Below are 14,403 nucleotides of genomic sequence, written 5' to 3'. Positions count from 1 at the left end.
GAAAGCAGATGTTTTTTAGAAATAGATATTTATTACATTGGCTTTCTTGTGGGCTCACTGTGCTGGGAAACATACCTCAGTGTAGAAACGAACATAGCCAGAGGTGAAGCCAACCACAATGCAGGTCCAGTCAGGACGACCTGTGGAACTCCTGTTTCATAAAGATACATTAGAAGTTAAAAACTGCTCTAAGTCATGAACATACGAAGATGTAATGTAAGGAGAATGCATATTCATAGGAATATCAACCCTTACCTCTTCTGACTTGCCAATGGGATACACAATACACTGCTCACGCATTCACTAGAAAGAGAAAGATAAAACTAATAAGCATATTTTACCTTCCAGTTGTAGAAGACTGCTCTACATGATATCTTGTCAACATTTTAAACATATTAACAATATAGTAATGCAGTACATAATTTATTAAGCTCAAATAAGAAAAGGCAAAAAAAAGAAAACCTTCCTTTTAAAGACATTTTGAATTACAAGATCATGTAAGTACCTAAACAGATTGCAATGAGTGCCTATTACACCTTGTTAGCATTCTCCTTCATCACTCAAGACTGATCATTCTGCCACTACTCTCAGTAAAGACTCACTGCTTAAAAAAACAAATACTACACCTGAACCACACTTCTCAAAAACACAGTTCTGAAATACATTATGTAACCAAGTAGATTTTTACATCCACTGTATTCATCATTATAACTTGATAACATTTCAAGAAGTAACTTGGTCTTCCCAAGTAATGGAAACTGAGCATGGCAGGCACAGCATGCAGAAGGCAAGCAGAGGGGCAGGCTTCAATGTCTCAAATCAAAAATTATTTAGCTGTTTCTACAACAGGAAGCTTTACAGAGTCCAGGGAAACAGAAGCAGTACAAAGATTTTATGAAATACCGTATAAATTCAAGATGACATCCTGAACAGCATTTGAAGCACAAAGCTTCCAGTACTGCGGATTATTTGCATTTCAGACCACTTCCATTCCCCAAGGAGTGATTAAATAACCAGGCTAGACAATTATAGAAAAAATTCCTAAACACAAGTTTGACATGAGTTGCAATATAATCACAACCTAGTAGCCACTTCAGTGAAACCTAATCTTTAAGAGGGAAGCTTAGCTGCCTCACAACAGTATCAGTTAAAGACAGCTCTAGGCAAAAAAAGCCACAAGCCTTTAGACAATCTGGCAGTGACTGTCCTACTGACACCTCCACAGAAATAGAACCCTCACCTACAGGAAACACTTGCAAACCTTAAATCAAGCTGTAACAAATTTAGCTGTGTCTGTCTAAAGAAAGCCACCCATTCCACAACGGATCTCAAAGAACAGCATTAAGTCTCTGAACAGAGGGGTTTGTTCATTTGTTGTGCAGTTTGTTTGTTTGGAGTAGAAGATGACATAGTAATTTCAGTGGTAGAATGGGGAAAAGCCCCGAAGGGACATGTTACAAAATAGTTCAAATTCACTGCAGCAGCAGGCTTATCATACAGACTGGAAAACGGCTGATTAATTCAGCAATCCCTGCAGCATAACAGAAGGCTGAAGCCAACAGGCATCCTCAAATGCAGGCAACTCAAGACTGCAAACTTGATAATGAAATCTAAATCCTACTCCATATGGGAGATTCCAGAAAGTGTCAGTCTGGTTATTTGAAGACACATCTAGCAGAAACTTTGTATAAATACCAAATGTATTTCCAAGGCAAATTTTCTAACTGTTCTAAATGACTTAGAGCACCAACACCATTTCTAAAAGTGACAAAAAGTGGTAAAAGGCTATTTACTGTAGAGGTCACAGACAGGTGAAATTCAATGCATCTGAAAAGATGAACACAGAAAAAGCACATGAATGTTGTTCACCGCTTGTAATTTGGACTGACTTCTTAACCAAAGAGATCTTCACATTTACTTGAGATTTTGAAAATGAAAGGAATTATTTCTGGAACAATTTCATACACTTCCAGTTGCAAGATCCCCTACCAAAATTCCATCTCTACTCTAAAAGCAGATTTTCAAAATGTTCTTCTATTACTTGTACAAAGCTTGAGAACCCAGACTTGATTTCTAATTTATATGTAAATGCATTAAACTGCACAGACAGAATTTCTCCTAATTTATATGAGCATGTCCTGAGACACAGTTCCCATGAGTGGCGACCTTCACAAAGTTCTCCCCGATCACTCAATTCCTGTTTTCAATCTATGAATGTACGACAACAAAAATGTACTTGGGCAAAAGCAAAAAACAATGTTTACATTATAAATTAGACCTACCCTTCTTCAACACTCAGACAGCCACTCCAGCCAACAGCATACTGCATTTCTTCTTTTCCCTTGTCACTCTGCTTCCATTTAGCTATGATTAAAAATAGATGCCATCTATAAAACTGTAATGTCTTACATCTCATAGAAGTCTATTCCTAATAGCTCTTTCATACAATACATCTTATTACACTTAGATTAACCACAAGTTACATACCTTGAAGACTAGAAAGAATATTATTTTTACTGATTCTTCTAAGAAACTCATATCTTTGCACAAACTTGCATAGAACAATCATAGAATGGCCTGGGTTGAAAAGGATCATAATAATCATCAAGTTTCAACCCCCCTGCTATGTGCAGGCTCACCAACCACTAGCCCAGGCTACCCAGAGCCACATCCAATATATAAAATCATTATGAAATGACCCATTTTGTTCAAAAAATTACATACAGTAATACCCACTTCATTAGTTTTAAAAGGTTCAATTAATAAAAAAGAATCTTTGGGAGAAGAGTACTAAGCAAATGCAAACTTCTTCTGGGATGATCACTGAAGCTTAAACAAATAACAAAATTTTAATGCTAACCCTGAGAACTGGAAATCCTACACTAAGTCTGACAAGTTTTAACCAACATAGTGCTAGAAAACACAACGCTTTCCTATTCAGAATGTTATGACAACTGACACTTTGTTTCATCAACTTCCAGTTGTAGATGGACAACTAAGAAAACTAGCACTGTGTGGCATTTGTTTGATGCCTAAAGTTTAAGACACAAGGACACTTCTGCCACTGTGTGGTATAGTTACTGCTGAGCAGTTCAGCAGCACCCTCCAGCAGATAAGCTAAATCATCTCCTTATTCTTGATGCAATAGGAACTTTCTGAGGACCACTGCTGTCTTATTTTTTTGAAAAAGTAGCAACTAACCCACATGGTTTTAGATCACATAACTCTTCAGAGAACAACATTTGCAGTATACTAACTTAATGCAATCTGTCTAATTACCTAACTCCTTTCTTTTAAAGCCATTAATCCTTGCCCTATCACTGAACTCTCTGATAAGGAGTCTCTGTACATTTTTATTGCAGGTGCCCTTTAGGTAACAGAAGGCTACGGTAAGGTATCCCCAGAGCTTTCTTTTTCTCCAGGCTTAACAATCCCAGCTCTGTCAGCTTCTATACACAGGAGAGGTGCTCCAGTCCTCTGATCATTCTCATGATCCTCTTCTGGACCTGCTCCAACAGCTCCATGTCTTTCTTATTTTGGAGGTCCCAGAGCTGAATGCAGTATTCTAGGTGAGTTCTTACAAGGGCAAAGGGAAAGAATCACCAACATATCATACTCATGTACTGCAACTCTTAATGGCAAAAGCAACCAGGCCATTGCAAGTAGATAAGTGGAAGCTAGCTCTTCAATGTTCATATATTACTAAGGATAACTCCAGAAATAAGGGGAAAAAATAGATTTTGCCCTGACTACTATTAAATGTATATGCTAAATGTATAGCAGAACATATACTTACACGCTAAAAAGACTGCCTTCTGCTCATTAGCTATTACCATCAGGTCATTTGTTGGTGACAAGGACAACACACAGTCTTGAAGCCAGTAATTCCTCTGGTTCTTAGAAGTAGATTCCTCTTCTTCCTACAAGTAAAGCTTTAGTTAACGTATGCAGTGACTTTTAAACACAGCACAACCTACAGGATTCAAATTAACACTTTGGCTTACTCTCAATACCACTGTCGAATGCACAACTACCTATCAAACTGCTAAAGCACAAATTTGCATAAAAAAACATGATGCACAAAAAGGCATCAACCTTACACTAATTATATCTGCAAGTCTGCAAATTAGTAATGAAGCTGCATTTGTTTGAAAGAAATGCAAGTCTCCTCCAGAGAAAAGCCGCAGGAAGAATTGACAGACCACACTCACGATTGCCTGCTACATTCATTTCCTTTCATATTGCCACAGCATTAAAAAGTCACTTTGTGCATATGAAGAATACATTGAATGTCCATCATCTGGTCAATATTAGCACAATACAAATACTCTGATAAGCTACCTTTGTCCATGCTATCACTTGATTCATACAAGTGAATCTTTTTTTCATGCCATTCTTGTCTGTTTATGGATGCCAAATTCTATAGTAATACTTTTTCCCCAATTACACTGGGAGCTAGGATTGTAATATTTATTTTCACTTTTCCCTTTTACAGTTCAAACATGGCAAAAGATTTCAAGCATATTTACTAGCAAACCACACGGTTCACAACAAGCTACACAGCCCAGTTAAAACTAGCTCCAACTCAACTAATTGCAAGAAACATAGGAGGATTAAATCTCTATTTTCACGTACAACTCCCTAAAATGAAGTAGTAGGAAATTCCTCTAAAAGAAAAAGATATATGTGTACTTATGTAGAAAGATACTTCAGACACCGAAACACTGGGCACGGAACAGGCTGCTCAAGGCAGTGGTTGTGGTGCTGAGCTGGCAGAGTTCAAGGGATTTTCGAACAGTGCTTTCAGACATACGGTTTGGATGTTGGGTGGTCCTGTGCGGAGCCACAAGTTGGACTCAGTGATTCTTGTGGGTCCTTCCAAACACAGGTTATGCTAAGATTCTATGAAATGCTCTAGGAAAAGATCAATTACAATTCAGTTACACTTGCTGAATCTACCAAATTACAAAAGTTTGTGACACTTGTACTAAAAATGTGGCCTGATAAATTCACTTCATTGAAATGGGAGCTGAATATCCATCCTATTTGAGAGTTTTTATACTCCCTTTTATTCCCTGACATCAGCATGGGAGTGACTCATCCCTAGGAGACACCATGCTCATTCAAACTTTTCACCTCAGCTGTAATATGTGTTTTCCTCATTCAAGTAAAAAGTTGAAGATTCTGCTCCACTCCTCAGGCATACTTCCTTCACACTGAGATAAATACAGAAGAGGGTTTTTTTTAGCAAGGCGAGGCTTGGATTCTTTAACTTACCCTATTAACTCTAGCACGGAATTTATCAAGCAGTTTTCTTCAGATGATTCATTCAGATGCAGAGGATTTCTACAGAGACAGTTTCCCTAACATCTTATGCAAGTCATCCCTGACAGCTACAAGGCTCACCTCAACACCAACCCCAGGCTAGCTGCATTATTCTCAAATACACTCATTGGAAGAGGGACGTTTTTCTCCCTGTAAAGAGCAACAGTGAAGCCCTCATCCTGCTTGCTTAATTTCATCTCCTCTTTAATACCATCCATACATCATAAAGGGAGTACTATATGACTAGTAAAAAGATATTTACATCAGTGGTTCAGGATTTCAAAGTCTACACTTAAGACTGGTTGATGACCATAACTTCACTGTCATGCCCAGGCCCCCAAAAGGCACCATTCAGACAGCTACTAAGAGCAAGGTATAGAATATGTTCTTCCTTGCCACCGTATCCGAATAAAGTTAACTACTCTTTACTTTTTTCCCTCAAAAGCTGACTTCAGGCACTTGTTCCAAGTGAAATTAAAGTCTACGCATCTTTTTTTTTTTTTTTTTTAAACCATTTTACTCTTTCACTTTTATCCAAATCTGATGCATTTTCAGCATTTCTCATTCCCCACAAATATTTTGGACTGTCATCCCCTAACCACACAGGCAGCTGCAAACCATTAAAACTCTAAAAGAGGACACAGCATGTAATTACATCAGCTTACATCATTGTTTTTAGATTTCTGGTAATTGCACTTCCTAATATTACTTATATATTGGAATGGCAACCAGCAAGAGAAGAATGAGGGATGTGACTCGTTCAAGGCAATGAAAAACACCCATTACCATGTAGGTACACTGAAGTTTTTAGACTGGTTCTAAAAGATCATATCAGTTCTCTTATTTATTTCTTAAAATCAGGAATAATGCACCTTAAGTACTGGAATTACTACACCTTACAATGCATTCCTCTACTACAACAGTTACATACCCAAGGAAACTCTCTTGCAATTTGCAGAAGAATGTCTTAGTTCAGTGTTTATTCTCACCACTGTATTTTTACATGCAACTATGAAACAGTTTTTCTAAGAGTGACCTGGATTCTGAGAGTAGATGCCTGAATTTGTGCCTCCACAGTAACTGCAAGGGAAAATGAGACTGAAATGCAGAGACCTAGAACTCATGCATATGAACTTACAGGTTCTGGTAATTCTGCTTCATCCCAGGCTCCCCAGCCACCATCTTCCCAGTTTGTTGATTTACCTGCTTTAAACAGACAAAAAAAACAGTCACACGAATACAACATAAGCAAGAAAAAACACCAAGTGGATTACTGGCAGTTGTTTTCCTCTCTCCACCAATGCACTGTAACTTTATTAGCAGCAGATACTTTCCGCGGGGGAAAACAAACAAACAAACAAACAAACACGAAGAGGTGGAGCTGGATTTCTTCCTATTTATCTTCACTTCAAGTCTATGAAAGAGTGAAAAAAAAAGCCAACGAAATCAAGATGTGACCTAAGTACAGATTAGAAACAGGTGCAGCAACACCTGACAGACTGTGCGCAGAGCTCTGGGCTGTAACAGCTTCCAGTGCCTTGTGCAACATGTCCTTCAGCAGGGCCCCTGCACTTTACTGAAGAAATGATTCAACCACTTTAGCCTTCTCTCAATTTCTCCACAGTTCTTTCAGGATAGCCAAGATAAACTTCTAGTTTGTTTCAGCAAGCTAAAACAACAGGAGCTACGAAGACCTAAGACCTTTCTGTAAAATCTAAGCTTTAGCTTTATTCAAAATTGTTACTGCTTCAAAGACAGCAAAAGTACAATCTTCTACATATTAGCAGGCAGCTAGAGAGAAAGTAAGGAGACAGGATGCTGTCTCATCCCTTCAAGGATTCACATTTGTGCCCTCGAGCATCATACTGATGAACGTCAGAAGCCCTGCAACATCATAAGAACCATGTGTGAAAAATGTTGTGAAAAAATTTTGTATGAAAAAATATCTTCCTTTCCATATTGGTGTTATTGGTTTGTTTTTCAATTGCAGGACAAGCCAGGAGCAAGGTAAGTCCATTTTGACAGGAAATGACTGTGTGCAAGGAAATTCACCCATGATAACAGAATCTCCACGGCCAGGACAACGCAGATTCGACTGCTCCCAGAGAAGCCACAGCAAAGCTGAAGCTACAGCCTCCACAGGGAAAAGGAACACACTGGCACTGCCTATTCACCTCTCTGCAGAACAATGCAGGGGAAAGTTAACAAGACACCAATCGGTTTCTGTTACATCATTCAGAAACCTCAGGGAAACCACAGGCTTACAAAATAGCTCAAATAAGCTGAGAAAATTGCAATTTGTAGAGAGAAGCCTACTTTTCAGCTGTCTTACAAGGGATGAGGCATTGGTCTTCTATGACAACATGTGAAATTCTTTCATCTAAAAATTCTGAACTCGATGGGAACTGAAGATCCAAAAGTTAGTTGCACACAGGCACTAAACAGTAAAAGATGTACATCTCCTGCAGTGAGCAGGTTTAACACAATTCTGAACCACAACCATCACTGAAAGCCTCAATAAGACTACAAGCTTATCTCTGTAATAGCTTTAAAAAAAAAAGTATAGAAATTGATATTGATGTTACTACTTCAGGTTTCTTTAGACTTCAAGCATTTTCTGAGGAGTTCTTCTAAGAGTTTCATTAACTGATGTCATGGCTGCATGGACCTTAACAAGTTTAAGCACTTCATCTCAACCTAGTTTAAATTTAGCTCTAATCAAGAAAGGTTCAGCCATTTTGGATGACCAAACAGCATCAACAAGAATGTTTATACCAAGAACACTATTTCTCTAAAAACCTCTGGCTACCTTAACAAAATCAAACTAGAAAACAAAACAGAAATTGAAATCTATACTTGTGCAGATTTTTTAAGCTTTTGTACCATTAATGAAGAAAAACAACTCTAAAAATATTTTAGTTTAAGAAAGAAGCATTCCACCAACGCTGCTGAGGTGTTTCACAAGACTGTGTATGACCAAATAACTAATACATGAGTAACCTTTGTTAAAATTGAAACCTCTCCACCATCTATGAAAAGGGTGAGTCAGCCAGCTTACTGCATCACCGGCAATACAGAGCTGGCTGCGCAGTTATCTCAAGAGGTCTACCTACGTAACAACAGCAGACAAGCTCAAATACAAGATGAGGCTTTATGAATTTCCAGTGTACAAATAGATAAAGAAGAATTATGGCATTTTGAATAGAAGCTGCAAGAAGAAAGCAGAAACCAACTCGATATTTAGTTTAAGCTAGCTAACCAAATTCTACTTCCATTTGCGTTTATTATCTCAAAAGAAAAGAAAAAAAATCCCCTTTCTATATAATTCATGCAGGAAAGAAAACTGTCAATGCATCACAGTCCAGAGAGTCAAAATCACCTCCAGGAAGCATCATCAGGACCGATGCAATCCCCACAGCACAGAACGGACCAACTATTCCACCAGAACTCTGCCATATCAATGGTGAGACTCAACACCCACCATAAAACCCTCACTGTGACAATTTATGTGCACAGCTGCACTATAAGTGTTGTCAACATCTTTCAGATGACTCTAGATAGCTCAGAAATCCAGACAGATGGGAAAATATGAGGTAATAGTGAGGCATCATCCTACTGGTGATGCTGCAAAGATCTCTCGCAGCTGCGACCTGCTCCGTAAGGCCAGCATGTCTTCCAGCTCACAGCCATTACAAGCTTACTCCTTTGTATCCACATACACAGACTGCCCCACGTACTTTAATGATGCACATTTCTCAAGCCCCTGTATGCACTCTTTCCGTCCTTCCAGGCATGAATTCTGGAAAAACGGTGCCTCTATCCATATTAAGAACTTCACCTATGCAATGCAACTGAAATGGCGAGTGAAGCAGAGTAATAAACAAATGATTCATCTCAGAAATAATGGAGAGAGAACCAGCAGGGGGGCACACTGTAATACTTCAACCACAGCACAGCATTACTCACTAGTGTGAATGCATCACAAAATATCCCACAGAAGAAGATGGAGAACACATGTTGAAAACTGGGCCTCAAAGCTAAAGTGATCAGACTACCCCTACATATGTGGATATATGACTGAAAAAAGTTGTTTTTTTTTTTTTTAAATGAGATAAATTTAAATAAAGTGCTCAAGACAGAATATTGTCTTCAACATGGCTTTAGATTTTAGTCCATAAAGTCTCAAGCTGCATCATGTAGAAATGTAACACATGCATTCTACTTGCATATAAAACCAAGTCATGCACCAATTTGTTCTACGCCTGGATTTCACATGGGCAGAAATATCAGAAATATCTTTTCTCTTTGGGCCAAGGAATTATTTAAAAATAATTTTACAACTTTCTGCCATTCAGTAATCACAGGGCATTTATTCCCAAACTCCCCCTGACTGGAGACTGTCAGACATACTGGGCTGCTCTGACAGCATTACTAGGAAGCCCTTTTGCAGATCTGTATTGTTCTTATCTTAAAAGAAGTGAAAAAGAAAAAAAGATGGCATTCAAATTAAATTTGCTCACTAATCCAAAAAGAAACAAAAACCAGCTAATGTATTTCTTGTGACCATCTAAGGGAGAAAGAATTGCTTAACTGCTTTAATCCAAGAAAAACAATCATAATTTAAAATGATCCCATATTACATAGTTTTTTTAAAATAATGCTGCAAATTTCCATGGCTTACAGTCATAGATTATCCAAAAACAAAGTTGGAGGTAGCACAGCAGGAAGGAAATGTCGTGAAACAATACAGCACTGGAAAGAAATGAAACCGATGACACATAAAACATCGTGCTTCCTTTTTCAAGTGCAAGTCACAGCTCCAGTTATCAGTCACAGAGAGAAAGAAGGGAAGCTCTCCACTAAAGATTTTACAGCAGTAAAAACAGAAGAACGACCAGAACAAAACAAATAAGAACACCAAGAGGTGTGAAGGATATTTGGACAAAGTACTCTGACACCACTTTACCACGAGTTGAGAGCACATCATTTCATCTGCCCCTTATCTCAGAATGTACTATTACATATGAAACATAACGAAGGCATTATCCTTTTTTATATCTTACAGAAATGGAAAGAAAGGAACCTTAAATGTATACAACAAAATCCGGAGAGTGAGGATCTAATTAAAAAGGCAATACAAAAAAGTTTATCAAGAGGCTCTTCAACGGGAAAATACCAAATTGAATAAGAGGCATACAGATGCACTTAAGAATCCCATAGCCAAATGCCATTTAGAAATTAATTTTGTAATGCATTTTTTTAATCTTGTTTGAAGCTCTGAAATAAAAAGCTGGCTTTCTGAATTTCTGAATCAAATTAGTTAGTCTAGATAAAGCCAACTGTGTTAAGCACAATTCCAAATATGTGGTTTCAAGGAATGGGGCTGAAGAATGCTTTTCAGTATGTTGTCAACTTAACACTGTGGGGTTTTGGAGAAGACTTCCTCTACCAAGGTTATCTATCATTTCTATTGTAAAAAGGGACAGAGAAGTGATACGTCTTGGCTCTAGACATCATCTATCAAGGTCAAAACATCCCCCTCAGTCTCACGCCCAACCCCACCCAAAGTAAGCAGCAGCATTTTAACGTTGTAGGCTGAGCCATGTACCACCCTGAAGTCACCTGCTTAGTACCATATGCAAGCCTGGGAGCTCCCAAGGAGATATGATTTGGGGGGATTAATGTCATTTGTGTAATGGGAGATAAACACATTTGTGATCTACGAATATCTGCACATCAGGCAAGTACTGAATTTTTGGTTTTACTTCATGTTGACATCCCCAAATCCTACCTAGCATCAGGCCCACCTGGCTACATCACTAATGTGCCGTAAATTGATTTAAAAGACACAGTTCAAGTTCAGCATCTGGTAGAACAGAGATCCCTGATATCACTATATATAAACAGTAGATAAACTCCTCAAATTATAATGACTATAGAAAACCTTAGGTCTTCTTACCTGCCACACAAGTCAGCTACTGACTAAGAAAAATGACTGGATTAATATCTAGGTGTAAAGAATAAAGGAAGAGACACAAAAACAGCAACTCAGAGTACAAGACCTCAGGAGCAGCAGTGACGGCATTACCTACACCATCTCACCCAGCATAACGCGTTTCCAAACATCCTCACAGCTCAATGACTCAGTTGCTTAGACTGCAGTGGCAGGAAAGCAGGCAGCAAGAAACAATGACAACGATTTCTATGATCTCTGAAACAAATGTAAAGGGAAAGGAACCTCCCATTCCACACAGCCAAATCCTTTTTTTTTTTTTTTCCCCTAACATAAGATACTTACACAACTTGCTGATTTCTCACATAACACCTCTCCAAATTATAACAGTGCTCCACCTGAAAATGAATGCACTGAGACACTGTGCTCCAACATGGCGTGTTTGTGTGCTTTAATTAAAGTTGCTTTGAGGACTCTTAACTCACTTTGAGCCAACAGCTGCAGTATCAAAAAAATTACAGCCACCAATCCAAAAGATGTGAATAAGTCTAAATGAATGGTACTTTGAGAAACACTCAGTTTTGATAGTGAGCCTTGATGACTAAATAAGCAAATACAAAAATAGCCCCAAATAGAGTCTACTCATTAAAGAGGATGAACAGCACATTCTAGAACATGCAATCTCAATGCTGCTATCATTTTTTTGTGCTTCTACAACAGACGAAATGCCTCCTCTCTTTACAGCTGCCATCTGATAAATCCACACCAACAGAAGCATCCAGAAATTCCTTTACACCCATCAGTCTTGTATGTATTATCAAATAATAGAAAAATACTTGAATTTTTTTCAACACACACCTTTAGAAACACAAACACAATCCTCAGCTTTTATCTTCAGAATCCAACAGGCACTTAACAGGATGCTAACAGTTCCAGAATCCTTCCTTTAGATACCACTGACACTAAGAGATGAGCCATGCAGAATCTGTGTGCATTTTTCAGAGTACCACAGGATTAAAATGAGAAGCATGGCAGTGTAACATTACAGCTTTCTATTAGGAGTTTTGAATAACCAAAGATGCACAACAATCGAGACGAGTTACATACAATTCTTCCAAAAGTACTTCTTTTCAAGTGCACTTTGACAATAAAGTGAATTAAATTCAACTGTAAACACAAAAAGAAGCCAACAAGATTCAGCAGCAAATTAGTGTTTGGTTTTTTTTTTTAATTTTCACAACCTCTGTGATGTCTTGCCCCTTCTAATCTCCTACAAAACCTTCAAGATTTTTTTAAATAAGCATCTCAGCATTCCTTCATAGCTCAGTTCATAGATGAGAGAACTTGACAAGGATCTCAGTCACCTTCTTCAAATGCATTCCTTCCACACTGTTGCCAGAAAGCCCAAAGAGTGTGCTAAAGTTAGTCTGGTGGCTCAAATGAGAACAAAAGCAGCCACACACAGCAAAACGCATACCACATCTCTGTCTCTGTGCTGTGAGCCCTTGGTTTGGGTCTGCGGCCATTCTGTGGGAACACAGCGAGCTCAGCTTTTTCAGACTAGATTTCAGGGAGTCATTTTTCATTCAGAGGGCGGTGAGGCCCTGGCATTGCCCATAAAGCTGTGATGCCCCATCCCTGGAAGTGCTCCAGGCCAAGTTGGATAGGGGCAGCCTGAGCTGGGAGAACAGCCCTGCCGACGGCTGGGGCTGGGTGATCTCTTCCAACCCAATCCATTCCATGAGTTGGATTGCCCTGTGCTACACAAACCTGGTCTCCAGCTCCTGACCAGTTGCTTCGTGACTTCTTTTGTTCTCATTGCAGCCACCAAACAAACTCTTTGGCACACTCACAGCGCGCTCTGCGATCTCAGACATGCGCACTTTAAGAGAACCCTCTGAAAGCTGCACTCCTTTAAGTAGGACACCGCAAACTTCCACTGTGAAGCCGGAGACGCGTAGTGCTTGAGGAGCTTCGCTCATACCCCACAGGACGAAGACGAGTACAGGAAACCAGACGGGCACCAGAAGCGCCGGGCAGTGTGACAGCAGAGCCTGGAGACGTGGCACGGCCAGCCGGCACCTTCCTCGGCAGGCTGTATCCTCAGCACAGCAGAGCTGCCGCCCCACCGAACCCCACACGCGGAGCCGAACCCCAGATCACCCTCCAGCAGCGAGCCGGACTCACCGCTCTCCCTGCCGGCCGCGACGCTGCCCTGGCGGCGGTGCGGGCACAGGAAGTCGCGGGCCGCCTCCAGATCCTGGAAGCGGCCGAAGGGGACGAGGGCGCACGACATGGTGCCGCCGCGCCGCCCGACCCGGAAGCGGTCGCCGCCTTCCCTCGCAGCTGGAGCCGCGCGGTTCCGCGCAGGGCGCATGCGCAGAGCCGAGCGCCCCCCCCCACCCCCCCTCCCGCGACGGCCGTCACGTGACGCCGGCAGCCGTTGGAGGGGTGGCTCGGGCGCCCCTGTGAGGGGGTGGCTGCTTCTCGCCCGCTGCGTGGCGCTGAGGGCACTCAGCCTCTCAGGTGGAGTTAGCACCTCGAGGCCAAGTCGTTATGCAGTAATTGGCATGCGAGAGGTGCCTGAGTACTTAGTTGAGAGGAAGAGCCGGCTTCTCAGCCGCCCCGTATCTGAAGGGAGGCGCGTTGAGGCGCTGACTCGGTCTCATAATCTGAATTCTTGCACCGTGGCTCTTAGTTGGATGTAACACCCGCCAATTTCTGTTCCATCTCTGGACACTGAGGCGTCCTGGTGGCAGCAGTGATGAGAGTGACTAGGTAACGTCAGTATAGCGCTGACAGCTGCCCCACAGCCTCACGAGCGTTCCCCTTGGGCCAGGAGAAGGAATCGCAGAATCACCGAGGTTGGAAAAGACCTCCAAGATCATCCAGTCCAACCATCCACCTGTCACCAGTAGTACTCACTAGACCACGTCCCTCAACACAGAATCCAAACCCAAAGGAAAGCATGTGTGAGAGAAGCACCACGGAATGGCTTTTTTCACACCTGAGAGAAACTGCCCTCAACAGCAGCCCTTTACATTTATTTTTCTGCAGTAGCTACTTTACCAGGCAGATAGACAAGAGCAGAACTGCTGGTGCAAGTAGACAAGCCCATCTGAAAG

General features: G+C 40.7%; 1 protein-coding gene across 3 annotated transcripts in view; it reads right to left on the bottom strand.

Moving 5' to 3' along the window:
* Nucleotides 1–13,644, bottom strand: part of RAB3GAP2 (RAB3 GTPase activating non-catalytic protein subunit 2) — a 40,643-nt gene extending 26,999 nt beyond the window's left edge. For 2 of the 3 annotated variants that reach the window (XM_085219202.1, XM_085219204.1), the window contains exons 1-6: nucleotides 13,466–13,644; nucleotides 6,464–6,531; nucleotides 3,797–3,920; nucleotides 2,283–2,364; nucleotides 256–303; nucleotides 76–151 (exon numbers count right to left, since the gene is read on the bottom strand). In XM_085219202.1, coding sequence (XP_085075328.1) covers nucleotides 76–151; nucleotides 256–303; nucleotides 2,283–2,364; nucleotides 3,797–3,920; nucleotides 6,464–6,531; nucleotides 13,466–13,574 — 507 coding nt within the window. In that variant the 5' untranslated portion in view covers nucleotides 13,575–13,644. The remainder of the gene's footprint in view (nucleotides 1–75; nucleotides 152–255; nucleotides 304–2,282; nucleotides 2,365–3,796; nucleotides 3,921–6,463; nucleotides 6,532–13,465) is intronic. The other variant, XM_085219203.1, reaches the window with a different exon arrangement.
* Between the last annotated feature and the right edge of the window lie 759 nt (nucleotides 13,645–14,403).

The sequence above is a fragment of the Meleagris gallopavo genome, chromosome 2 (assembly GCF_905368555.1).
Source record: "Meleagris gallopavo chromosome 2, MGAL_WU_HG_1.1, whole genome shotgun sequence".
NCBI lineage: Eukaryota > Metazoa > Chordata > Aves > Galliformes > Phasianidae > Meleagris > Meleagris gallopavo.
The sequence above is the reverse complement of the archived record's forward strand: the minus strand, read 5'-3'. Positions and strand labels throughout refer to the sequence as shown.